Raw genomic sequence first — 27,658 nt, 5'->3', positions numbered from 1 at the left:
TGTTTCTTACAAATATTTGCACTATAAAGATATAAAAGAAATAGTATTTTTCAATTCGCCTCATACACGTACTGTAGTGCAATCTCTTTATCGTGAAAGTGTAATTTACAAATGTAGATTTTTTTTTTTTTTACATACCTGCACTCAAATGTAAAACTTTAGAGCTTAGAAGTCCACTCAGGCCTACTTCTTGTTCAGCCAATTGCTAAGATAAACCAGTTTGTTTACATTTATGGGTGATAATGCTGCCCGTTTCTTATTTACAATGTCACATGAAAGTGAGAAGAGTCATTCTCATGGCACTGTTGTAGCTGGCGTTGCAAGGTATTTACATGCCAGATATGCTAAACATTTGTATGCCCCTTGATGCTTTGACTTGTAGCTTACATATATTTGCACTGTAAAAAAGTGCAATCAAGAATAATATAAAGTGAGCAGTGTACGCTTTGTATTCTGTGTTGTAACTGAAATCAATAAATTTGAAAATGTAGAAAAACATCCAAAAATATTTATTATATATTTAAATTGGTATTCCTTTACTGTTTAACAGTGCGCTTAAAACTGCAATCAATCACAACTATCTTTTAATCTCATGATTAATTGCAATTATTTGTTTTAATCAGTTGACAGCCTTAATGACAAGCTACTACTGCTATCTGTTACTGACGTGGCAGGCCTGTGCTGTGGAGCAAAGGCTCTAACCTTACTGCTGCACCACGGGTGTCAATATGGTTCCATATCATGGAATTTCGAGTTTTGTGATTCGTGTTTGTTTTCAGTTTACTTTTATAAAATTTAGACAATTACACTTACAAAAGTTACATAAAAAGACACACACCCGTGCTTGATGCAGTGCACTTGATGGACTATACTCAGGGAATTGATCAGGTTTGTGCCATAAAGGAGGTTGTTGTCTGCAGGACCCCCTGCTTCTTTTGTTGCAGAAGTTAGGTCTATAGTGAATGAGGCAGGAAACTGCAAGAGAAGGGATGGTCTCACGGTTAAGGCAACTGAATGGTGGCCTGGCGAACTGGATTCTATCCCTGTTTCTGCAAGTGAGCTCCTTACACCAAGCTTAAGGAAGTGCAGCGTAGGGACTATGCATTGGACTAGGAAGCAGGAAACCTGGGTTCAATGAATAGCTTTAGCACTGATTTGTTGGGTGACCTCAGGCAAGTCATTTCACCTTCCTATGCCTCAGTTTTCCCATCTGTAAAATGGGAATAATAGTACTGCCCTTCTTTGTAAAGCATTTTGAGACTTATGGGTGAAAAGTGCTGTATAAAAGCTAGGAATTATTATTGTTTGTTCCTTATTTCCTGGTTAACTAACTTTTGAGCCACCTGGCCCCAGAGCCTCAAAAGTATATAGCAGTCTAAGTCCACCCTGATGTGCCACTGACATTTTCATAGCTATCACCTAGGCCAGTCCCCTTAGGGGAACAGATGTTATCACCGGTCAGCATTTGCAAAATTGCCTGAATCCTAGTTACATATATCCCACAGCTCCCGGGTAGCTGAGTCCAGCTGAAACCCCAGAGCCCCGAACTGGGATTATCAAGCCAAGTGGGGGTACAGTAATATCTTTCTCACCAGTGTGGTGCAGCCCTAAGCGTACCTAACACCTGCCACCTGTCAGACCCCATAGCAGGCAGATGCAGGCAGGCCACCCATAGGTTGAAGGGCAGCATGGCAGCCACATGAAAATGGAGGCACAGGGATATACATGTAGGGCAAGCCAGAGTGGAGTAATGAGCACGAGCAGGAGACAGAGGGTATGTCTTCACTAGCCGCCGGATCGGGATGAACTAAGGTTGCATGGGCAGCCTTCATTCTGGCATTTCTTAACTTTTGAGTTCTTGACTTTGCAGCCTTAGCATTCTTTTAATAGAGTTATGTAATATATAGGCGAGATCAAAAAGAGGTGGTTTCTGTGGGGAGCTTGAATGGTTCATGATATGACTGAAAAATGCAAAAACTGAAAGGAAATAGTAGGAAAGGAAAAAAGTGCTTATTACTGCAGTGTTGGGGGTTATATAAGCATTCAGAAAAATAATACCAAGGAAAGTGCAGTACATAATTCTTGTCAAGTATCAGAGGGGTAGCCCTGTTAGTCTGGATCTGTAAAAAGCGACAAAGAGTCCTGTGGCACCTTATAGACTAACAGAGGTATTGGAGCATGAGCTTTCGTGGGTGAATACCCACTTCGTCAGATGCATGTCGTGAGTATTCACCCTGAAAGCTTATGCTCCAATACGTCTGTTAGTCTATAAGGTGCCACAGGACTCTTTTTTTGTCGCTTTTTACATAATTCTTGGCACATTATATAGAACTTTTCAGCCAAAGTACTCTGCAAAGATGGGTGAGCATCAGTGGATTAGTAAACACAGCGCCAGTCCTTAGGATGGAGGCGCGTCTCACTAGAAGTACCGGGCCCTGAGCAACTCACAAGAGCAGGGCCTTCGCACTGATAAAAATGGACCCACCCTAAGACAACTGTACCCCAGAAATTTTGATTAGAAGTAATAAGAGAAATAGGAAAGTCTTTGTCAGTCACAATTAACTGAAGATACAGCTTCTGGATTGTTGCTAGGGCAGTTAAGAAAGGAGACTCTATTAAAGTACACACCTGTCAGCAGCTGAGGAAAAGGATCCCCAGAGAGGGGGTAAAGGACAGAATTTTACTGGGAATCAGATTAACAGGCTTCTGAAGGATGGATTTATACACATAAGACCACGTCTAACAGATCCAGTGAAACAAGTGGGAATGTACAAATCAGACTGGAAAATAAGGATGAATCAGTAGACCTAATTTATCTGAATTCCATGAAAACATTTTAATACTGTGCCATTTAATTACAAGTTGATTTCCAAAGTCAAAAAGCACAGTCCAGGGGAGATTTATTTACAGTGTTGTCTGTTGAAAAGTGTCTGTCTGCCCATGCTGTGCTCTGGGTGAAAGTTTCACATTTTTAAAACGTAATTCTATGGTCTAAAAAGTACATGGTTTAAAAAAGAATTCATAATGAAACAAACACCACACAGAGATAAAAACTAGATTTGCAGAGCTAGGACTAGGAGTCTAACCATTTATCACAACTGTACGACATTCTGAAAAATCATCAGAAAAAAATCGAACAAACCAAACAACAGAAATGTCGGTACATTTTGATCAATAAAAAAAAAAATAGGTAGACCCTTCCACAGCTTCTCAGTCAGTAAAAGCAACTTCACTGAAGAAACCCCACCTGTTTACGGTAGGTTTGTAATACATAAAACCGATCCAAAGTTGTCATCAGTCTTTGTGCTCCTACAATCAATTGAAGCTGAAAGGCACAATGTAAACATGTGTCTCAGCCATCCCATCATCTGAAAACACCGATGTTACTATGCCAAAGACTTGCTGTAAGTTATCAGTGGAGAAAAGATGCCATATTGATTAGAAGTTTGCATATCTTGGACTAACCTCACTTCATGGCGCAGGAGCCAAGAGCAAATACCCTGAGGAAATCATGGCTTGGAGTTTCATAACAAGCACGTTCTTACGCCATTTGGTTTCTAGTTTGGTTATCAGACATGTTTCATATCATAAAAATCAGCTGTTAACTGACTAAACAGGAAGGGTTCAGAAAACCTAGAGGCCTTTTCATGTTCCTTTTCTCCATGTCAAATGCCTGGAGATTTTTGTATGATACATTTGCGTCTGTAACATGCCCTGAACCCCATTCATCATTAACAGCCGTGAATTATCTACCCCTCCTGCTGCTGAAAGAGGAGTAATGTGAATAGGGGTGAAACTATAAAATTGCTTCAGGCATCATGGTTACAGTGATGAAATGCTGTACAGAACATGGCTTCTCATACCAGCATGTCAATAAACATTTCACTAGAAATTCCAACGATCCTGGTAAAATAGAGGCCCCTCCTTTATGCCTATAAAGTGCCTACCACCCACATCTCCCCCAACTATGCCATCCTACCATAATCAAAAGCACACAAAACTAGACATTATTTGTACAGTTCAGTAAGACTCGGGTAATACAATTAAAACACTAGAATGTGCTTTGGCTCTTCTGACAGTCCCCCAAGTCTGATAACGCATCACCCAGCTACCCTGACAATAGCGCGTGTGTAAGCAAAGAAAAATGATAGTGAAGAGAAGGCAGTGTTAAAATAAATTCTACAGCAAGGGTGAAGTGAACTGCAACCCTGCACAAAGGCCTATGCACCTCTTAAAATAACTTAACACAAGGGGTGCCAGGTCTCTAGGGGCCTCTATTTGAGTGGGGGGTTGGGGGGGGAGAGGTTGAATTTCATCCAAGTGAATGATGTACCAAATTTGCGGCAGTCTCCAGACCAGTGAAGTATGTCCTGATGTGGATTTGGAATTTGGGAGGCTGGGGAGTGGGAAATACTATGGCACTTACATGACACCCCCACTCAAGTAGCCTCAAACACAGCAGAGATTTGGCTCAACTAAGAAATGGCCACCCACTGGCATCCAATGAGTAGGAGCATGCAGTGAGTTGTAAAGAGGAAGTCATGGGGCCCCTAACGCAGGTGTAGTCAGTAAACTCACATGTACAATGGAGAACAAATGGGATTTTTTTAAAAAACACACTTAACACTAAGTACATTTTTGGCGAAAAAGACTGTAGAAGTTTCACTGAAACTTCCCAGTAAACATATGTCCAATAATCAAGGTCATAATGCTGAAAGTGCATCCACTTCAAGGCCTAAGAAACACATCTGCTCTGGTGCTAAAGGGGAGAGCAGCCACTCTTTTAAAATAGAAGCCTGGCTCAATATTCATTGTGAAGTGAAGGCAAGAGAGACACCAGACCTCTCTGCTAGTAAGCAGATTGGTTTGCTTGGAACACATTCCCCATGCATAGGCTTGGAAGGATCAGGTTTTGATTGTCTATTACTTTTGACAGGTGATACTGATGAGCATTTCTAACTAGCTTTTTCAGTGTTCATGAGTGGACATTTTTGAACAGGAATTTAAAAATTTTGAATTGAGGCAATATTTGTATAAACTGTAGTGACCGACTGTCCAAAATAGAAGCAGAATACTTCACATTGCTGTCTGTTAACTGAACTGACAGCAACAGAGGAGGAAGCTAGATATCTACAAGAGCAACATATCATATGATATGTTCTTAACTTTCCTTCTTTGAACATTTTTTATGATTAGTGATGGAATTTCTTTTCACTCATTTCAGCTGAAGGGCAAATAAGACAGTTGTAAATATTTGCTAATTAAAACCTAACCTTTCCAACATTAAACAGATGGTCACTAAAACCAGAAAAACAGAGCACTGAAGCCATTTAGGACTTCAGTCTGCTAACCATCTGCAGAGTTTTAATTAGGGACCCATCCCTGCTTGCACTGAAGTCAATGTGTCACATTCATCCCTGGTAGAACTTCATCCATCTAAGTCACCAGGAATGTATTTAGCCAAATAAGTTAACATGTTTTGTCACTGACTTCAACAGAAGCAATCAGGTAGTATATCTGCCTTTCTTTCAAAAGCTGATTGAAAACCCACCCCGGAAATTATCTGAAAATTTACTTGCGGTAGTTTTTGAAGGAAGCTGATGTTTTATTTTTCAAAATTTTTCCACTGCATTTTTTTTAATCAGTAGTTTTCAAAAGTGATTTATTTTTTAATTTGAAAAAAAAAATCCCACTAAGCGACTAAGATGATCAAACAATAGTGGCACGTAAGAAATAAAAATCAACAACTCAGGATGACAAAGACTGAAAAGAATAGCAAGAAGAAATCACCATCTCAGTACATACATGGGGAACTCAACAGTAATGGAAAACAAAGAGGAAAAATGAAGACAAAAACCAACAGGTTACATTTTTTCATTTACCATTTTCAAAGAAAAAATATTTTAAAAAAATCTAATCGGTTTCACACATAAAAATACCTCTTTTTGAAACACACTATTTTTTGACCTAAGTTTTCATTTGAAAAATGTTAACAGGATCTACTCCCTTAAAAAAAAGAGATGCTATATTGATAAAACTGTCTCGATGTGGGGGAGTTGACACAGCCATTTTAATCCAGCAGGGACTGGCATACAAGTATTAGATAACTAAAAATAAACATCTACAGATCTCCCCTAGAAGGCACCTTCCCTCAGATATGTATGAGCAAATAAGAAATGAGCAAATAGAGTTCAAATGAGATCAAATTCCTGAGGGAAGAGGCTGCCTTGAAAATTCTGATAGGCCACATTTGCTATGGCCTCTCCTCTGAAAAAAAGTGGCCAATTCTTCTTGCTTTTGTTATCCCAAAGAAGGCATAATTTCTATACCCAACTTTATATACACAGAAATGCTCTGGCAGCTATACAAAATATTCTTATAAACATAGAATAATTACTGAACTATTTACAAAAAGAAGCTCAACTAAATGCAGGCATGTTCTTCACAACAGCAAGATTACAGCAGTATTTGCATGTCTTCCCTGATATTCAGCTTGGTCTAAGGTACTTTTGGACATCAGAGGGGGAAAAAGGGGTTTCATATATTTAGCACAATCAGTGTCATTATCCTAAAAAGTTTTTGGTGGAACTTTGCCTTTCAACTTGTGAAAGAAAACTTTGGACATGTGTATGTAAGAGATAATTTAACTACCAGCTATAATTAAATAGGATTTTTTTTCCTCTGAACTTTCTCACAGAAAAGGAAATGAAAGAAAAACAATCTCCCACTAAAAATTTCCCTTTTCTTCTAAGTAATGCTATTTTCTGCACTTTATATGTAATTAGCTGAGCTAAAGTAGTGAAACATGAACACCAAGCAGGTCCCAAAGAAGACAATGCAAGACAAAAAAAAATAAGTTAACATTTATCAAAACATTTTTACAGCAAGCAATCTGCCTACATTTAAATAGTTTTCCTTTCAAAACCCACCTTTCAGCCAACACTCACCCCCTTCGAATATTCATGCAGTGCTAAAATTAACAACTGCTTAAAAGCTGTTGCCCAAGCTGGAGAAAAGCACTCAGCTGTTTTTGGTACCACAGGAAACACTGTTCTCTTCTGTTGGTTTTCTCTGACATCAGTACTTTTTATGAGCATGTGAAGTATACTAGGAGTGTCTCTATTTAGGATAAAAGGATGAGAACTCCATCGTGGTTCTTGACTCTGACATTCTTCCTTCCCCGCTTGCGTGGAACTCTTGGAATTTCACATGTCTGAGGAGAGAAGAGACTTGACTGACAGTCAAGATCCACTGTATAGCGCCAAGAGCAGGACTTGACCCTTATTTTGTACTATAATGTACTATAAGCAGCACATGGAACAGTGTTAAAATGATCCATGTGTTACTGAAGTCCCACCAACTGTTATCACTGAAACGGCACTGGACAAATTCTGAACCTGTGGCAGATCAGCAGAGGCCTACAAAAAAGGGCTATGGGTTAAATTCACTCCTGTGCAGAAAGCCAGGACAATGTCTCCACACCATTTAAGCCCTATTTAGTGTAACAGGTAGGATGGTCCAGTGGTTAGGTCACTAGCCTGGGATGTGGGAAACCTGAGTTCTATTCCATGCTGCACCTCAAACTGTCTGAATGATCTTCGGCAAGTAATTTAGGGGCCAGCTACACTGTGAGCAGGGGGTTTGCTTCCCAGCTTGAGAAGCCTGTAGCTAGCTCTCAGTATAGCTGAAGTGGCAGGAGGTGCTAGCCGCCCAAATACAATCCCATGCAAAACCCTAGACACGTCCTTTGGCTGGCTAACCCTTCACAGCGCTGTAGCTACATTCAGGCTAGCACAGGTGTGTCTTCTGGAGCTGCTGGGAATCACAGCCCCAACTTGGGCATAGGTTTAGTATCTGCTTTGTGCTTCTGGGGACAAGAGAGGGGCATTATAAAGAGCAACACATTGAAGTTTGAGAAGCGCTCAGACATTACGGTAAGGGCCTTACCTGAGATACCCAGACAGAGCTCTGCTCAGGGCGGGAGAGAAGACTTTCGCCATAAGGAATTGTCTACTCTGGAAATTTTTTTCAGCGTAAGTGAAGGAGTGAAGGTAACCCGATACAATTACACTAGTATAACTCCTGTGGGGACACACTGACTCTGGCATCGGAGTCCCTTTTTTCATTTTAGCTTACGTTGCCTGGGAAGGGGTGTAAGCACAACCAAAAAGAGTCACTTGTATACCAGAATAAGCGTGTCCATGCAGCGGGTTTAACTGCTTACATATACCAGTGTCATGAGGCCTTTCAGCTTACCTCAGCCTTGCTTGGCAGGAGGCGGCATGCTCCATTGTGTAGAGCTGACAGGAGCCGTGAGAGTCTCAGATTTTGAGTATTGTGAGAATCTTTTGTGCGTCATTTTCTACGGGCTTCAACCTGTTGTGTCCATTGAAGTCAAAAACAAACTCTCAGGGTCAGCTTCTCTTCTAACTTTGACTGGCATAAATCAGGACTATCTCCATTGACTTTGACAGAGGGCTCTTTAGAGACACCCACGCTTAGCGCCACTGAACTACTTCCACCAAAAGCAACAAAGAGTCATGTGGCACCTTAAAGATTAACAGGACTTTTTGTTGCTTTTTACAGATCCAGACTAACACGGCTATCCCTCTGATACTTACACCAAGCAGATTTACAGCTACAGCTGGAGGCCCCTCTAGTGAGTGGTGGGCGTCTGTTATTCACAGAAGCATTTGTCTGTACTAGCTACATGAAGGAAAGGGAATTCAGCCTAAGAGCAGCTCCCCTAAACATCACAGCAAAGCTGCATTTTAAAGTATACAAGTATCTATTCAGAAGTTAAATACAATTAAAATAATGCCACTGGATGCTTTTCTTTAAAATGTAACTTATTGCAGGCACTTTTTAACCAGATGGGAGATTATTTTTGGTGAGAGACTTTTTTTTGTGATACAGCCCACATCACTTGATCCAAGGATCTGATCTAGGAATGACATTAGCATTGCAGAGTCTGTTCCATTTAAAAACAAGTACCTGGGGAGTTAATTCACAGGACTGCTGAAAGAAGGACTTTCAGGAGGCCTAGTCTCATAGCAGCATTGAAGGTTAACTGGCACACAGAGGAGCGGTTTTCTTTCTATACATTTAAAAAAAAAAAAAAAGAGAACGAGCAAGAGCCTGCAGTCCAGGGAACAGCGTTGTTGGGCATAGGCCAGAGGCGCGGTGTTTTCCTTGTGATCCCTTTTTACAGCATCACCAAGGTAAATCGAGCTTCAAGTTGCAGCAAGCAAGGCTGGGAATCCCATCCTCTGCTGCACGGGTTAATAGAGGAAGTAGTTCAGGGTCCCCAAGATGAAGCTTCCTTGTCTGACACGACGGCTGGGCTGCTCTTCAGCCAAACACACTCTCATTTACAGCTGTCCGAGGTGAGGTCCAGGTTTCTTTCTGAATCTGGCGGTGCTGAATCTGTAGCTTCCACGCTGTGCCCCATTCCATATGCAAAGTAAATGATGAAACCTGTAGGAGAAGAGGAGGGGGAATGTCAGCACTATAACCAACCGGAAGCTACTTTTCATACTCGGGGGCCGCTTAGTCTCAATAAAACGTATCGGCAGCTAATACTAATCTTGCTAACGCTTGATAGTGTAGCAATATCCAGCGTTGCAGCTAAAGTCAATGAGGCTAACGAAGGACACTGAGAGGCCAGAATTTGGCCGTACACATTTAAAATAAGTTTGGGTTCTCAACCTCAAATGGCTAAAAAGACACACTTTTAAACTCACCCAAGAACATCCAGACAGCAAACCGTATCCAGGTCCCTTTATCCAGCTGCATCATGAGATAAACATTCACAAAAATACTCAGAATAGGAAGTAAAGGCAAAAGAGGTACCTGAAAAGAAAGAGAGACCAGTGACATTTGCAGATTATGATAATACACAGACATGAATGTCCCTTGTAAGCAGGAAGTTGCCAAGCCTCATCTGCCAGAGGCTCCTGGAGAAGTGATGAGTCTGTCAAAACGTAGCTCTCCATTCTCCCAAGGTGAGGACCACCATGAGCACCAGCCCCGTGTACACAGAAAGCCCTTTGGCTTGGATTTTCCCTCCAGTTGCTGCCACAAACTAATCATCTTCCTTGCAAAGCCCTTTCCACTATCCCGCTCTGATACTGTCAGCAGCAGCATTGTCATCCTTCCCTACCTGGGAGTCAGCTTTGATTCCTCGCTCTCTTTTTCCCCTCATACCCAGGACTCCACTTAATCCTGCTCCTGCTTCCCCTACAATTCATCCTTCTCCTCTGTGGTCTCCCTCTCTACCCGCTCTCCTTGTCCCAGTCCATCCAAAAAGCTGCTGCCAAAATCATCTCCCTTCACTGCTGCTCTGGCCACATCATCCTATTTCTTGACTCTCTGCAAAAGATTCCTCTATTCCAGCCTCTCCTCTTCACCTCCTGGGCTCTGCACTCCCACTTACATTGCAGCCCTCCTCTCTTCCACTTCTCCCTCCTGCTTCCTCTGTTCTGCCCCAAGTGTCACTTGTCTCACTCTCTCCTAACTTCACGCCTCCCAGTCCACAGGACAGCCACACGGTTAAAATATGCAAAGCTCCTTCATTCCCTACACCAAAAACCTGTCCATTCTATGGAACATTCCAGCTTCAGTGACACCTGCTGCTTCCTTTCTGTACTGCACAGATTATTTGTTTTTGTACTGAACCAGTTTGTGCCCACAGAACATAAGCCCTTCAGGGTTTTGATCTGCGATTTGCTTGGCTCAGCATACAACAGAATGAAGTCTGTCTCCAGGGGCTTGGTAGAGGTGCAGTGAGTTGTTAACATACTAATCTTTCGCTTTTGGGAATCTGGGTTTAATTTTGGATCACAAGAGGAAAGTGAGTTTGGCGATCTCTGCCTAGCTCCCAGAGGACGTCTCTCTACATATTCCAGGGCTAGCGCTGTAACAACAGGAGTGCTTAGAGTCAGGTTGGAGGTGCACTGGCAGAGTGGTGTGGGATGGCTTGGCCAGTGTCCCACCCAGCCTCAACTGGACCCACTTCTAGCCAAGAAGATCAGCCCCTCTCTTTAATATGCACCAAAATTCTCTCTCTCTTTTTCCTCTCACACACATGCACAGCCAGCTCCCAAATAGCTCTTTGCCATTCCTTCCTCCCAGGCCGCTTACCTTAAATGAGAGCTTGGTTTTGCTTTCAGGTTGTCTCCAAATAATTAAACCAACAACGAGGCACAAGAGAACGAGCACGGCAATCATGACGATAGCCCACGCAGTCCCTTTTATCAGCAGGTCTTTGCCAAGGACAGTAAAGCTACAGCAGCTGATGATAAGTAAACCTGAGAACAAGACAGGCCAATGTTTATTGAATTGTGACTGAGAAAAACATTTGTAATTTCTGAGCCAGTCTCTGCGTTTTCAGCTTCATTGTTTGAGGATTTATTTTTAAACCAGTCATTTAATCCATGGTCTTCTATGTCTGTTTTGTTGCCTCAGGCAAGAGCTTGGGCTCTAGAACAGTTAGTCAAACATATACATTATCCATTTAAGTTGCCAAGAAGAGTTGGAAGGAGCTTCTCTAGACTGGCAGCTGGCTCACTGCAAGAGAGATGCCAGCTCACGGCACTCACCTATGACACAAGATGAGATGTTAACCACCAAACCAGAGAGTCTGGAGGGATCTGAGTTTTGGGGAAACAGAATGGATTTTTGGGAATCTTTCTCCTCCTCTTCAGGCAGAAATGGAGCCTGAGATTCACTAGTGCTCACAGACTCGTTGGTGTCCGCGTCTTCCGTTGTACTAGCCATCTGGTAGGCCAGGTTAGGCTGCTCTGGCTGGTACCTTGGAGAAGGAAAACAAAACCAAAAGAGCACTGCCTTGGTACAGGTTACAGTAAACGGTCACCCAAAATTACAAGAAAGCTTGGTCAGAGCTCTCCATGTGGTTATGGACACCTGCAAGTCTTCAGAAGACATGCTGTGGCCAAAATTTACTGAAATGGGAGCCACGTTGGCTCCTTGTCTGGAGCCGAAGGGAGCCATCTGCTATGCACAGATGGAGGACACTGCATAGGGATTAGGCAACTGGAGGCTGGAGCACACAAATGGGGGCTGGAGTATGGAAAACATACTGTAGGCAGCAACGCTGGATTTGGGAGGAGCATGGACTCGATGTCCTAATAGGTCCTTTCCCACACTCTTGTGTTACAGTCCCAGAATTCAATGCTCCATCCTTGAGCTGCGCAGAGGCAGCTCAGATCTAGATGAGGGCCTGCAAGTTGGGTCACATAGGCCCCGATCCTTGGGTGTGGCTGAGCCATGCTCAGCAGAGGAACCAGGGACAGGAGATAAAGGTGGCTTTTATGACACCTTTGAACGCCCTCAAATCCCTTGGGCAGCTGGAGACTGGTTCACCCCCTGGAGCAATTTGGAACAGCCTCAGGGCAGCTCTGTCACACAAGCTTCTAACAGACTTCCCTGCAGGATCATCACCCCAGTGGAGTAGCACCAAAACACAGCACCTAAGCAGTGGGTTGTGACAGTGAGTAATGGATATGGCAGTAGGGAACTGGCTGGATCTTTTAATCATTCATTTCCACACTTTCTAATGCTTGGGAGTTAATTTTGAAGGAACAGCTATGTAGGTCTGGAGGTGGGATAGCTGGACTAATAGCTAGGCAGCTGGCATGTTGTAGTTGCTATTTACTATAGAAAACTTGATCATCTCACTGCTGCCTTGCCACCCCATCTATTTGCTGTATCTGCCTACTGTCTCATGTCATGTGCTAAGATTGTAAGCGGGCTAAAGCAGGGACTGTTTTTCATTGCATGTGGCCAGTATCTAGTACAATGCGGCCTTGATGCCTGATCAGGTGCTACCACAACAGAAAGAAAAACTCCTCTAACGTACGCTTTCACCCGTAACTCTCTTTTAACGAAGAGCCTTACTGGTGAATCTCTGTAGGTTTATACCACAAGCTTCAAGTAAAGGAACAGGGCATTTCAAAGGGGGCCTTTTAAATCTCTTTTGGCAGATGTATTTTAAATGAAGATGCATGTGGAATTTTGCAGATGTGCAAGCTCAGCAAGATTGCACCAGTCATGAGAACCTCTCACAACTTATGCAGCAACTCAAATGCTGCAACATCAGGCAGCAAAGTGGGAAACTGAAGCTCTGCTGAACTCAGGCTTCCATTCTTCAGGCCTGTAAGCGGCTGTGGCTCACAACAATAGCTCTACCAGGATAAGGCTGAGGCCTTGTGAGTGCAGGGCTGCATGCCAGATGAAATGCACAGCAGCTTGTAGCAGCAAACAAGGGAGTCACGTGCCCATCCGAAGGACTGGAAGGGAGCTGCTATTTTGCAGCTGTTACACAGACGAGGAGATTGGGAAATAAAATGACAACACAGGGGTGCTTGGACAGGGGAAATCCAGTGAGAGGGCACAGGCAAAGAGAATACAGGGAGAGCCCAGGATTTGTAACTGTGCCTCAACTCTCGATGAGTGTCTATCTTTCGACTGTTGTGACTAATGGGAGCATCATAATGGCCTCAACTAGGCTTTGAATAAATGATAAATACTTTACAGTAAAATACTTTACACCTTTCAACTCCGAGCTTGTTACAAACATGAGGGGCGTGGAATTTCTAATTGCTCTGTGGAGCAGGAAAATATAATCCCCCTGGTGAGCTGAGTAAACTGAGGCACAAAGCAGTTAGAGACACAGATTCAGACATGCTGACCATGAGCTTCGGACAATGGGAGGTGTGGGTGTTCAGCACTTAAAAAAAAAAAAAAAAAAAGGCACTAAGGCCACAATCCTGCAAAAACTTATTCACATGTTTAACTTTATCACTATTACTGTACTTAGCTTTACTATTTACTTACAGTAGTAAAGTTCAGCACAGCACAAGTGTTTGCAGGATCAGGGCCTTAGTGACTTACCCAAGGTCACCCAGCCAATCTGTGGCAGAATCAGAAACAGAACCCAGGAGCTCTATGATCAGTTCTTGCTCTAATCATTGGACCACACAGCCCCTCTCCTCTCTTAGCAAGACTCCACTGACAGGCATCCCCGCACTGGCTTTTCCCCCGAGATCCCCACCTAACCAATAGCAGGGCTCCTGGGCATGCAGTGAGTCCTTCCACAAGGCAGTATGGCTTGAGACTGCTTTACCACTGGAGCTGACTCCTTGGTGGTTCATGTGGGGGGAGCTGTGACAGCAGAGCCCAGGTGCATCAGACATTTACAATTACTTGAAGTCTGGAATAGGTGTTTAGTGACCCCTTTCACTCACGCAGGAAAATTGGTTTTCTGGGTTTAAAACATTTATTTAAACTGAGACCAAAAGGAAAAATCTCCATTAAAAAAAAAAGCCTTATGATTAAATGACAGCTCTCGTCCTGCAGCATCCTCATCTTATCTCCTCCTTGGTGACAGTGGTGGGGGTTGCAAAAGTGTGTGGGTGGGTGGGGGGAGGGGAGATGGAAAAAAAGAAGCATATCATCTTGTACATTGTACTTCACTGAGCGCCTGCTCGCTTGTCCCCCAAGGCTGGCTTAAGCCTTCACAGTCACCCTGTGCTTGCAGGCAGCTGAATGCCACTGCCTGCCTTGGGATCTCTTGGATATTATTAACGAACAAAACCAAAGCAAAGCAAACATAACCAATGTGCCACACCTGGGGAGGAGAAAAAGCAAGGAGAGCGGCTTAAGGCATTGGGCATGAAAAGCCCCTTTGCTCTTTATTCTTTGCAAGGAGAATTAGGTCCAATTCCCTTTGCAAAGAAATAATAATAATAAAAAAGAGAGAATGCAAAATCCGAGCCGTGTGCCCAGACACCCAAAGCAGTTAGGGAGGGGAGGCACTTTGCAAAGGGGGTGGAAGGGATTTGGGTTGTAATTGCACCAATGACATGCCTATTCAGTGCTTTGCAGGGAGAGCGAAAGAGGAACACGGGTTCCTTTAGGACTTTGTATCGCACCCCTTTTGAAGACAGTTGTATCAATTCAGGATTGCCAGCGCATTTCATTTTGAAGTGGATGCTAATAAGAAAGAAAGATCTAGACAGCGAGTTTTGCAAGCCCACCCTGGACAAAAAGAAAGTAATTATGGAAGGTCCAGTCCAAGGTGTCGGACTGATTCTGTGTTGTGCAAATAATAACTGCCCAGTGGGGACAGCGGTGTGAAACCCTGATCGGTGCTGCCAAGAGGTGGCAGATTGCAAAGTAAATAAATACAGGGGCTCTCCCACAGAACTACACTCCTGCTCAGGTTTGGGTGGGGCTGGATGCTAAGTGGGTGGGCCGCAGCCCACCCGGGCCCACCCGTGGCTATGCCCCTGTCATATATTGGCATGTGTGCTACATTTGAGGACATTTTATGTTCCCAAGAGATGATTCTTTGTGCACGGTTCCAGGATATCATAAGAACATAAGAATGGCCACAAAAGGTCCATCTAGCCCAGTATCCTGTCTTCTGACAGTGGCCAATGCCAGATGCCCCAGAGGGAATGAACAGAACAGATAATAATCAAGTGATCCATCCCCTGTCATTCATTCCCAGGCTCTGGCAAACAGTTTATCACATTAATCCATACCTCAGTACCAATACGCAGGCTGCCACCAAGGAATAAGCCAGCAGGGTCCCAATGGACATAAGATCCACAAGATCTTTCAGGTCGAAAAGAAAGGCCATGGCAGCTGGGGAATGTGGAAAACAGAAACTGATAAGCTTGCAGAAGAGTCATGTTATGGGAGTGTCATATTCAATATAGTTGAAGCAAGACCATTGCTCTGTCTTCAGTTCTGCACTGAGAGAAACCCCAAGAAAACATTGGGCTTTGCAGCATCTCTTGTGAGAGGAGGGATGTGACTGAGGTGTAATGAATACATACCAAACTCTTTATTGCTGCTGATGGATACAGACAGACCCTGTACTCCTCTCTGGTGTCCACTAACTCAGCCTAAAATGACTTTAAGAGCTTTGTTTGGTCTCTACAGCACTTCCCTCCCACCCTGTACTATGGCAACAAGAACCAGACCGTGGCAGGTGGGCCCTCTTCTAATCAGGTGGGGAACAGAATAGACCCAAAGAGCACTCCAGGAGGAATTAGTCAAAGCTCAGGACCTTGTTAACAAATGCCTAAGGCCACAGGGCAGATTCCTGACACAGTTACCTACCCATATCTGCCCATCTCAGGCTGCTAGGTAAAGGCTGTATACAGCTCAAGAGGAGGCGGGGTGCGTAGCACAGGAAAGAAGCATTCTGGTCTCTTTCTGTCTGTGACCCTTCTCTGCCTGTAATATTTGCTCAAGTTTACAAATCCCACTGAGGTTTTAAAGTCATGCTGGTAAAAAAGTGTAGCAAAGACATGACTGGAGTCACCGGGACTAATTGCATCAGGAAGGTGAGCAGGCCTTGGCCATGCGTTGCAAACACATTTTGAGAGGTGTCACAGGGTGAGTTGAGCCTTAAAGAAGAGCTCGGGCCCCAGCTCCTGCTTGTGCTGCTTTTCCTCCCAGATCAGGTGACTTCAGGCTACAGCAAGGCCTGATGGGAAAGATGGCAGGACAATATAAGGCTCCTTTCTGGTCCAGGAGTGAGCAAGCTGGGGAAGGATTACTGATTTTGTGTGGTGAAGGCTGATTGGTGGAGACCCATTGAGGAGAGATACTCTGGTCCCACTGGGGGTGATGCGGGACAGAGGGAGAGCATTGTTAAACTCTGCACAAGGGCAGGATTAAGACATAGGCACAACAGGCCTGTGCCTAAGGCCCAAGTTCCTAGTGTCATGTGATCATGTTAGAGCAAAGCATCATGCCACCCATCCGGTTGGAGGAAGGCTATTTCTACTGGCCATGCACCTTGATCAGAAAATTAAACCAATGCCCCCATAGGAGGCTTTAAAAAGAGCCATATGGGGCTTTAGGAAGGAGACCAGCTAAACACATGAAAGACACTAAATACAAATATTTTAAAATAACCTTAAAGCCGTGACACATGCTCAGCACCCATAACTAAGGCCAGAGTTTCACAAGAGCTGAAATGTCTACAGCATCCATGCGGTGCATCTAGCACCAATTGCCAGCCCCAGCTCTGGGGTTGTGAGTAAAAAGGAGACACATACACAGAGCTAGTTGTTATCTGTGATAGCCGGGAGGCTAAACTTCCCGGATTTGTGAGGGCTGGGGGGCAATCTTACCAGCTGTATGTAACTTGTTAACAAATACCTAGGCCACAGGGCAGATACCTCACCCAGTTACCTACTGGTATTTGCCAAGCTCCGCTTGCAGTGTAAAGGCTTTATACAGTGTCTGTCACCATGGTACGTAGGCACAGACAAGTCCACAGCCACAGGGACCCTGGGTTGTGCTTGTCCACCTTCTGCACCAATCTTTTTTTTTTTTTAACCATAGCAGCGCTCTGGGACAGGAACAGTGAGTGGAGTACAGTGCTGCTTGGCATGAGTAAGGAAGGCAGTAGTGGGTTCTGAGAGAGACCCCATGAGAAAGATCTATATCCACATACAAAGATATTTTATGTTTCCCTAGTTCTGCGCTATTCAGACTTTGGGAATTCAGAACTAAGCCCAGGAAGCCATGTTGTGGAACTAGAGAACACAATATGGAGGATTAGAGCTGAGTTGCTGTATTTCCCCCATCGTGGAGCATATTTTTGCTTTCTGTGCATTCATGCAACTCTTGGCACTTACCTGCCACGGCCCCTGAAGTTACCGTAGCTATTGCTGGGGTTTTGGTTCGCTTGCTGACCGTAGCCAAACATTTAAACAGCAGCCCGTCTTCTGCCATAGCATAAATCACTCTAGGCATCGGAAACATGGAGCCAAGAAGGCTAAGGAGAGAAAAAGGCAGTATCTACTAGTACAGTTCTCACACCACACACGGACCCAAGGCAGAAAAATGGAAGTGCAGGAATCGAAGCCCAGTAGTGAAATGGTTTTAGTTAACAAAGCTTCAATTCCAAGGTCTTCCCCAAGCACTGCCCCCACTACACTACTCACTGCTGGGAACAAGGCTCCACATTTGGATACCTAAAGCTAAACACTTAGGCCCAGATCCCTAAAAGGTCCTTAGGCACTTAACTCTCATTGATTTCAATGGGCATTAGTTGCTCAGGACCTTGGAGGACCTGTGCCCTACATCCAGATTTTGACTCCTGCATGGAAATGGCCTGATTTTCAGAGGTGCAGAACACCCAAAAACTGCACTGGTTCCATGAAGCTGTTCCCGCTTACATCTGGTCTGTCTGAGTCAGTCGTGTCTTATTTTCCTAGGGCTACTGGTAAAAGACCGCTTCTTTTTAATGTATTCAAGAGACATACAATTTCAGACGGTTCTTAAGATGGAGGTTTCCTGAGTCACAAATGGGAGCTTCCAACTCTGAAACCTAATTCTAAGAATTTGTTTGAACCTTTTGACACAGGGTGAAATCCTGGCCCTATTGAAGTCAGTGGGTCCCGGATTTGACCCAGAGGGCCTGAATCCTCTGGCACTTTCCCCAGCATATATCCAGAGTAACATCACTGGAGTGGAGTTACATCAGTGGAAGGGACATAGGACTAAGGTCCTTAGTTCATGGATCTGACGAAGTGGGTATTCACCCACGAAAGCTCATGCTTCAATACATCAGTCAGTCTATAAGGTGCCACAGGACTCTTTGCTGCCTTTACAGATCCAGATTAACACAGCTACCCCTCTGCTCCTTAGCTCATAACACACAGAAAGAGGCGGCGATGGAAATACAAATCTGCACTGAGAAGGGTACAAGAGAAAAGCATCTCACCTAGTAGAAAGGGCACAAAGTGAACCAACGGCCACTGCATAGTTGGCACCCTCCCAGCCCACGTATTGAAATGCATTGGGTAAAGGACTGTTTGGATCAAGCATGTAGTAGGGCATCAAGAGCGTGAGGGCAGCTGATACGCCAAAGTAAGCGACAAAGCAGATCAGGAGCGAGGCGACGATGCCAATAGGAATCGCTTTCTGAGGGTTTTTCACTTCTTCGCCTAGAACAAAGACAGTTAAGTTACACTCACAGACAACACAAAGACTAATTCAACGAGACTCCCAGGCGACGTGCGGCTTTCAAAGGAGCCTGGGAGAATAAGGTGGCCAGCTCCTAGTGACAGTCAAGAGGAGCCAGGCCTGCCATTTATGTCCCTGGAGATCTCCCTCATAATCACGTCCTTAAAGGGGAATGCCACCACTTTGTGTGACAAGTTTTAGTTGAATGTTTGAGAAGAATCATTATCACTACAATTCAGAGAGCCAGCATTCGTTCCAAAATCGGGTCAGGTGCTTCACCCCGATACAGTTGCTCTCATCTTTAATTCACAAGGGGCATCGGGCATTCTGAATCAAGTTCATCTCTGGTGTAAGTTCCATGAGTTCAGAGAAGACTTTGGCCCTAGGTGCCCCAGCAGGTCAAAGTGAATGGAAGGTGCTCTGCTCCTATCGGGAAGCACTTGAGCTAACTGGAAAAATGGACCCAAAAATATCTCTGTGGAAACTAACAGTCACTTTCCTTTCACAGGATTCCAAAGAGTGGGGCTGGATTTTCATGTATTCAAAATTTTCTGGGAAAATTGTATCCATTTTGGTTTTGACACTTCACAGATTCATAAAGTCCAAGGCCAGAGGGGCCCACTGTGATCTAGTCTGCCCTCCTGTATAGCACAGGCCATAGAACTTCCCCAAAATAATTCCCAGAGCAGATGCTAGGAAAACATCCCAGCTTGATTTTAAAAAATTGTCAGTGATGGAGAATCCACCATGATCTTTGGTAGGTTGTTCCATGATGAATTACCCTTATTGTTAAAAATGTAGGCTTATTTCTAGTCTGAATTTGTCTAGCTTCAACTTCCAGCCATTGGATCAGGTTATACCTTTCTCTGCTAGATTGAAGAGACCATTATTAAACATTTGTTCCCCAGGCAGGTACCTACAGACTGTGATAAAATCGCTCCTTAACCTTCCCTTTGTTAAGCTAAATAGACTAAGCTCCTGGAATCTAATAATATCAGGCAGGTTTTCTAATCCTTTAATGATTCTCATGGCTCTTCTCTGAACCCCCTCTAATTTATCACCATCCTTCTTTTGTCCATCTTTTCTCCTCCCTCACCCCCAACTCAGTTTCTTTTATTCATTTTACTCCGAGGGAAATAAGGAGGAGAAAACTCCCCCAAACCTATGTTTCCATATTATGAAAACGAAAACTTTGAAAACAAATGTTTCACCAAAATTTCTAATTTTGAAAAAAGCCCCCCCCCCCCCAAACAAACAAAAAACCCATTAAAACCTGTGACTAGCCAGTTCTCTTGAGCATCTTGTAGATCAGAACCCATGAGGCAAAGAGACTGTCTCAAGATCATACAAGACGGCCATATCGGAGCTGGGGATAGAGCCCTGTCTCCTGACTCCCAATCCTGTGCTTAGCCCAAGATCATTTCTCCCCACTGCCCCACACTTCAGCATAGTGCACCGCTGCATTTCCTGGTTCCAGCTAGGACTCAGTGCAGTGGAAGCCTATTCTTGAAGTTTTCCAACATAAAATGGGAAGTCCTGTAATCTCACAAGAATAAAAAATGGATGTGCTGTTCAGTGAATGAAATCAGAAATATTATTTATTTGCATTATAGTAGCAACTACAGCAACTGTACAAATCTAGAATAAAAGATGTTCCCTGTCTCAGAGTGTACAACGCAAGTCTTAAATTTAGAAACAATAGGCGGGAGAAGAAGGATGGATGGGTGACCCTAAAACTGAAAAAATGAAGTGATTCCATAGGACAGCTAGTGCACAGCATGATTTCCTGATTCAGCTGAAAAGAGGTTTGAGTTATGTGTAAAGTCTGTCATTTGAAGTTACTGAGGGGCAGCCAAGCTCATAATGGGAAAAGTGTTCTCTCACAATGAAAGCTTTCTGCTTACCTGTGGTGGCAATACAGTCAAATCCTACGAAGGCGTAAAAGCATGTGGCTGCCCCTGACAGGACTCCACTGAATCCAAAGGGCATAAACCCCCCAACACCATGCTTCAGATCTCCCACCTGTGTTTGACTGAAAAGAACAAGAGATCAGGAGAGATTCTCGGTACAGACACCTATCTGAAGTGCGTTCCTGCAGCCTGTAACAGAATCCACCATAACTGGAGTTGGAGGAAGAGTGCTTTCAGGTACACATGGTCAACAGACTTATAGAGGAGATGATGGCATGTGCTACAGCTTCCACTACATAGAGATTTGAGTCAGCCTGTGACCGGCTAGGGAACACTTTGAACACTCAGCATTTAAGGCTTGTTCAGATCATCCATTGTTTTCTAGGGTTTATTAACATGGCTGAGATGGGAGGAGGATGGGGGAGGAAAGACTGAACTTGGTCTCCTAACATCTGAACCTGGGAAAAAAGTTTAAACTTATTTAATTCTGAAAATGATGATTGGATACAAATCTCAAAGGAAGTTTACTCACTTTCAGGTCCTCGGTTGATTTTAAACAAAAGTTTATTATAAATAACTCTGGCCAAAATATGGCCTCATCAGATTTTAATTTTCAAATATTACATCTCCTGCTTACTATTGTAAGGATTTTTAGGTAGGCCCTAAATCCTGAAAAGACTTAAACCTGTGCTGCACTCTGAGCAGTCTCACTGTAGTAAACAGGGCTACTCTCAGCATGTGAGTTAAGCACGTGCATAGATTACAAGTGATCAGGGCCCAAAGAAGGTGGCCTACAAATGCAATCATGGAATTGGTCAAGAGAAAACCTTTCATTTTATCAGGTAATTTCGGGTACGTCTACACTGAAGCAAGGAGTGAGCCTCCCTGCTTAGGCAAACTGGCTTGTGTTAGCAGGGCTCACCCTAGTGCGCTAAAAATAGCGGCATGGACATTGTGGCACCAGTGGAGGCCTGAGCTCCGACCCATCCTGAAATCCGGAGGCTAGCTCAAGCGTCTCCTGTGCCTTAATGTCCACACAGCTACTTTCAGTGTGACAGGTCAAGCCCCACCAGCACTCGGGAGAAAAGGGGAAATCTTAGATCTCTGTGGAAAAAATCCCGCCTGCCCTAGTTGAATTTTTAAAAATAATTTTACCAATTTTCAAAATGTGGCTAAAATGCATTCAATTTCTGTGGGCAGAGAGAAGTGCAAAATACCATGTAACCTCAGTTAACACTAGCCACTAATAAGGCAGCTAAATGAAACTCCACTCACAGTCTGTTCCTCTAAGGTGCATGCCTGCGCGGCCACACACAAGGCCATCAAAGGCCACGCAGCAGCCGCACGCGTGCGCACATATGTGAGTGAGGAGAATGTGGAGGGTTGGGGCAGTGGGGTGAGGTGATGGGAGCTTGCGGTGTGCAGGGCTTGGGAGGAGGGAGAAAACGCCTCAATCTCATGGCCCCGGCTCCTGTCAGGGCTGCAGCAGGGATGGGAGAGGCACGCCTCTCCCGGCCAGGGCTGCGGGGATGAGAGAGTTGCATCTCTCCCCTGGCCATGGCCCCAGGGCTGCAGCAGCCAGAGAGAGACACCTCTCCCAAGGCTGGGGAGGGGAGAGACATGTGTGTGTCTCTCCCTCACAAACACACACACACACACACACACACACAGAGTTATGTGTCTCTCTCTCACACACACACTGTGTCACACACACACGCACACACTCTTTCACATTCACCTCCCAACATATTTGTGGTGGTGGTGTTACTTTTTGATACTTCCTGCAATGCACATATATTCTCTGTAATTTCTTTCAAAGTGCTACTTTATTTTTTTGACTGGTCTATGCATTTCATAATTTTTATTTCTCTCTTATGCTTCAATTTAATTCTTTGAGTAGTGAGTTCTAAAATGCCTAAGCTGTTCTGGCTGGTCCCTACGGTAACTTTTTTTAAAAAAAATCTATACAGGTTTTTTGTTTGTGCTGGTGGCGGACATCCACACATTACCTTGATATTGGTGCACATAACAAAATTCATTCTGCACATGGATGAAAAAAATTAGAGGGAACATTGCTCACAGTAGCTTTATACCTGTTCATGAGTGTTCTCACACTGGCCTCCAGTTTTGCTTGTGCAAATAACTGTGGGCACAACTTTGTGCCTACAATTAAGGCATTAATAAACATTAAATTAGGGCCATTAAATAATCTAAGCCCTAGATTTGTCAATTCAGTCAGCTATATAGACAGCTAAGTCCCCTAAGCTTTGGAAACACGCATTACATGTGAAAATCATTTAGACAGTTAAATGCTGATGTTTCTGGAGATGCAGCTAAACTATGCACAAACCCCAGTTCACCTGGCACGTGTCATCAAAATGCATTTCTAATGGGTGAAAAAGCTGTAACTAAATTGAATAATTATCACGACATGCAGGGCAATGCTGGTTCTGAGTCACGTTGTGTCCTGTTCTACAGAGGGAATTATTTACCAGAGAATAAGTGCAATATGGGCTGAATCCTGGAAACTGAATGAGGCCCATAAAAGGCCCTACATGCATCTGAATCAAATGGTTGCAGTGCAGAGGGGTGGACAGGATGTGGGGAGCCCAGGCCAGGGCCTGCACCACTCCAGCTTGCTGTAGAACTATGCTTTTGGGATTTCCCTGCACCAAGGCACAAGGGGCTTAGGTAGCAAGCCAGGACTGATAGAGCTATTAGATCCACCAGCCAAATGAGCCCACGGAGGACATGCAGTAGCAGCCTCAGAGCAGCTCTGCTGCATTCCACAGCCTGAGGGAAGAATTCCTGCCTCCACAATCCCTGTCAACCTCTTCACTGCTGAGCTGCTTGACTCAGGCCTGGGCCAGAGAAAAAGATTTGCAGCATCATGATAACTGGATTTCTGATTTGCACATGGCAATGCACTCAAATAATCTGGGATTTACATTTTAACTGAGGTACTTAGGGCAGATTTCAAAGGCATTTATGTATTTAAGATTCAGATAGGTACCTACTGGGATGCAACAGCATCCAAGCAGGTTAGGTGCTTAACTGCATTGAAATTAATGGAAGGTGGGTGCCAAATCTGCTTAGGCACTTTTGACAATTTTACTGGGTACCTACTAGCATCTCTATGCACCCAAACATCTTTGAAAATTTGGCCCTTAGGCTTTACTTGGGCCATTGACTTCAATAGGTTTGCCTTAAAACTAATGGACCTCATGACTTGGCCCACTCCCAGAAGTTTCTCTACATCCAAAATTACTATAAGCAGGTGCCTGGGTATTCAGTTCTAAATGGGTCCATTATGACTATGACTTTCATTGTGTTAATTCATATTGCTGATAAACTGACTTGTCTCCACCCTGAATTAACAAGTGATGTAATGACAGCTGACACTTCTGTGCAGTACTGCTACCTGGGACTATCTCTCCAGATGCTAATCTGCTTTTTTTCCCCAGTGTTAAGAGCTGTTCTGAGTAGAGCTATTTGCACATTGTTGTTAAACAGTATAATCCATAAATTTCTGCAGCAGCTAATTGCATTTGCTGTGTATCCCTTTTTTATTAGTCAGATGTTTTTCTTTTTGCACAGCAAGGGCCGGATCCTGAACCTATATAACTAAGCAAAGGCCCATTAAGTCCCATATGGAAATAAACCATGTGAAGATTTGGCCCAAAATTGTTTCTTTTTTTTCCTGTCCTTCATCTAAATGCAGATTCATAAAATGGAAGCTTTCAACAGCAGCAGAGCCCTGGCTGGAAATAACTGCGCAAATTCCAGAAGAGGCAAGAACCAAGTGAGTGATCAGGCCCAGGTTTAGGAGAAGAGAGGGATAACTTGACAGCGCTGAAATGTGCACAGCGATGACAGTGTTACTAGAAGTGGAATGAGCCATTAGCTTCACAGAAAATCTCCTGTACTTTTACTGGTTTAAATGGCTCAAGCTGGACAACGACCATTTAAATGCCTTCCGGCACCGTATATATGCCCAAACTATGGTGGAAAAGAACTACAAAACATTTTACTGCTCAAATGATATCAGAAACCGTAGGATTCATCCAACTTAAGCACTTAGGAAATGTTGTTAAGAAAATAGAGCCCAACCTTAAATCCCTTATTCAGAGCCAGACTGTGTCCATGTCCCTCTCACCCTCTTAACAATGAGATCCTCACAGGGGTTTTCTCCCACACGGCCTCCCAGCTGTGGTTTTTAATCACAGGTGATCTAGTCCCAAGTGTCTAGTCAACCCTCCCTCATGCAGAGCTCCCCCTGACATTCACTGGATTTCTGCCTGAGTGCAGACTGAGTGACCACTTGGCAAAGCCTTGGAATTTGGCCCATAATAACGATGCATGAATCTCTGAGTGGTCCCTGAAAATGGATCGACTTGAATAAGTAAACGTGATAGGAGAAGAAATGCTGTGACGTACTTGTCTCTACATGAATCATTGGTCGTGTTATAGATGTCATTGATGGTGAGATGCCAGTTTTTGACTGATCCCTTCACAAAGCCTGACACCATAACGAAGCCGAGGACGAGAACGTTGATGCAGGTGAATATTTTGTTTACCATTGCGGATTCTTTCACTCCAAAAGTTAAAAGTCCTGGAAAAATGACAAAAAACAATCAGACATTCCCTCAACAAAAGCACATGGCCCAGCCACAGCAGAGCAAAGGGAAGCCCTGACTTTTTGTGCACGTCTCTCTCACTGCATTATTGTGCTAATAAAATACCGTTTAAGTGGTCTCTCTATACTGGAAAGCTGCTAGATTGAGTAAAAGTCTAATACAAAAAGACAGGGTCCAACCCTGCAAACCATTTTTTCCCATGAAAACAGTCTTATTAAAGTCAATAGGACTGAGCTCTTGGTAAATAGAGACTATAGATCAGATTAGCTCCAGGCCTTGGAGAAACCATCGTTGGTGGTTTTTGTGAAGTACCTCATTGTGGTCATGCAGGCCCTGGCTAAAGCGCAGAAGTCACCAGTACCAGCCATCTTCAACAGTTCCTTGGGAAGATGGGCAGGTATCATGCCAGTGCAGGGATCAGACACAGCAGGTCAGTTACCTGACACTTAAATTGAATGAATCATAAGAACATAAGAATGGCCCTACTGGGTTAGATCAAAGGTCCATCTAGCCCAGTATCCTGACTTCCGACAGTGGCCAGTGCCAGGTGCCCCAGAGGGAATGAACAAAACAGGTAATCACCAAGTGATCCTTCCCCTGTCTCTCATTCTCAGCTTCTGGCAAACAGAGGCTAGGGACACCATCGCTGCCCATCCTGGCTAATAACCATTGATGGAACTATCCTCCATGAATTTATCTAATTCTTTTTTGAACCCTGTTATAGTCTTGGCCTTCACAACATCCTCTGGCAAGGAGTTCCAAACGTTGACTATGTACTGTGTGAAGAAATACTTCCTTTTATTTGTTTTAAACCTGCTGCCTATTAATTTCATTTGGTGATCCTTAGTTCTTGTGCTATAAATTACAGAGGAAAAAGTTATGGGGAAAATCCTGACCCCACCGTAGCCAAGGGAAGTTCTGGCATTGACTTTGTTGTGAGCAAGATTTCAGCCCATTTCTTTAAAAACTTTTATCTTAATGAATAGCATATTTTTAAAAGTGCCAGCAATAACAACGAGTCAGCACTCTGCATTCAGAATAACAGATTTTGTTTCTCTTTTTCGATCTTTAGCTAATAACTAGCATTCCTATTCCCTTGCTTGCTGTTTAAGAAAGAGGTTAGCTGTGTAACCAAAATCTAACATGTAGTCTTAGTGATAAACATCAACAGGAAGTGTGAGCAGTGCTTAATTTCTAATGAAAGAGGCACTCAGGCTCAAGCAATTAGATGCCAGAGCTCAAGCAATTTTTTTACATTCATCACTGACGCAGAAAACCGAGAGGTGCTGGGGCTCTGAACTGCCAAGCCTAGAGGTGCCAGGGCTCAGCCCTGGCACAAATTAAGTACCGGGTGGGTGGGTGGAAACACTGCGATGGGACCAGGATTTGGCCAACAGAGAGTTTATTTCACTCACAGATGTGGAGTTCATAGATTATATGGTGAGAAGGGACCGTTGTGATTGTCTAGTCTGACCTCCTATAAAACAAAGGCCCAAGTTTGTACTTTTGAAACAAGGAAACAAGCCATGAAATAGGCGGTGGACATAGCAGAAGATCTAGAGAAAGCAGGGCGGGCAACCAGAAAGTAAGAAATCAGGTACCAAAAAGTAGATGATTCTCAAGAGCTGAGACAGGCATAAACTACAGGGCATATGTACAGTGACAGAGCTAACAGAAGGGGAGACGGGGAAACCACGGGCTTTAGGTGTATGTGTGGCACCTTTCTCACAGGGCTGGAGTGACAGTCTGCTGTGCACTCACCTGGCGGCAGCAGCAGGGCCCAGCTCCCTGCACCAGGCACTGTGACACAAAGCACAGGGTCGCAGTGCCACGTGACCTTGTGTGCCATGTCACAACACCACTCACTCAAATTCGACCTGGCTGCCTCTCTGTCATGCTGGGCCAAACCTGAATGTTGCTGTAAGATTGTGCACCACGTTGCAACACCAGGAGTGAGGAGCCAGTCCCAGCCCGGGAGCCACCACTCCTGCATAGTGTGGAGTGGGCTTGCTCTCCAGCCTGCCACCAATGACCCAGTTGCAAAACCTAGCTCTGCCACTGATTATATGTGGAAATAAAGCTGCTTATTCAGAA

General features: G+C 44.1%; 1 protein-coding gene across 7 annotated transcripts in view; it reads right to left on the bottom strand.

The window, feature by feature from the left end:
• Positions 1–2,811: 2,811 nt before the first annotated feature.
• The window catches only part of SLC7A1 (solute carrier family 7 member 1), an 84,925-nt gene continuing 60,078 nt past the window's right edge, over positions 2,812–27,658 (bottom strand). For 2 of the 7 annotated variants that reach the window (XM_032792674.2, XM_075061650.1), the window contains 9 exons: positions 25,365–25,539; positions 20,922–21,049; positions 18,776–18,998; positions 17,685–17,824; positions 15,570–15,672; positions 11,601–11,812; positions 11,143–11,309; positions 9,744–9,852; positions 2,812–9,477 (listed from right to left, as the gene is read on the bottom strand). In XM_032792674.2, the coding sequence (XP_032648565.1) occupies positions 9,368–9,477; positions 9,744–9,852; positions 11,143–11,309; positions 11,601–11,812; positions 15,570–15,672; positions 17,685–17,824; positions 18,776–18,998; positions 20,922–21,049; positions 25,365–25,539 (1,367 nt within the window). In that variant the 3' untranslated portion in view covers positions 2,812–9,367. The remainder of the gene's footprint in view (positions 9,478–9,743; positions 9,853–11,142; positions 11,310–11,600; positions 11,813–15,569; positions 15,673–17,684; positions 17,825–18,775; positions 18,999–20,921; positions 21,050–25,364; positions 25,540–27,658) is intronic. The other 5 variants (XR_012655041.1, XR_004375387.2, XR_004375388.2 and 2 more) reach the window with 5 other exon arrangements.

The sequence above is a fragment of the Chelonoidis abingdonii genome, chromosome 1, assembly GCF_003597395.2.
Source record: "Chelonoidis abingdonii isolate Lonesome George chromosome 1, CheloAbing_2.0, whole genome shotgun sequence".
NCBI classification, from domain to species: domain Eukaryota; kingdom Metazoa; phylum Chordata; order Testudines; family Testudinidae; genus Chelonoidis; species Chelonoidis abingdonii.
This window is presented reverse-complemented; position numbering and strand designations above follow the sequence as displayed.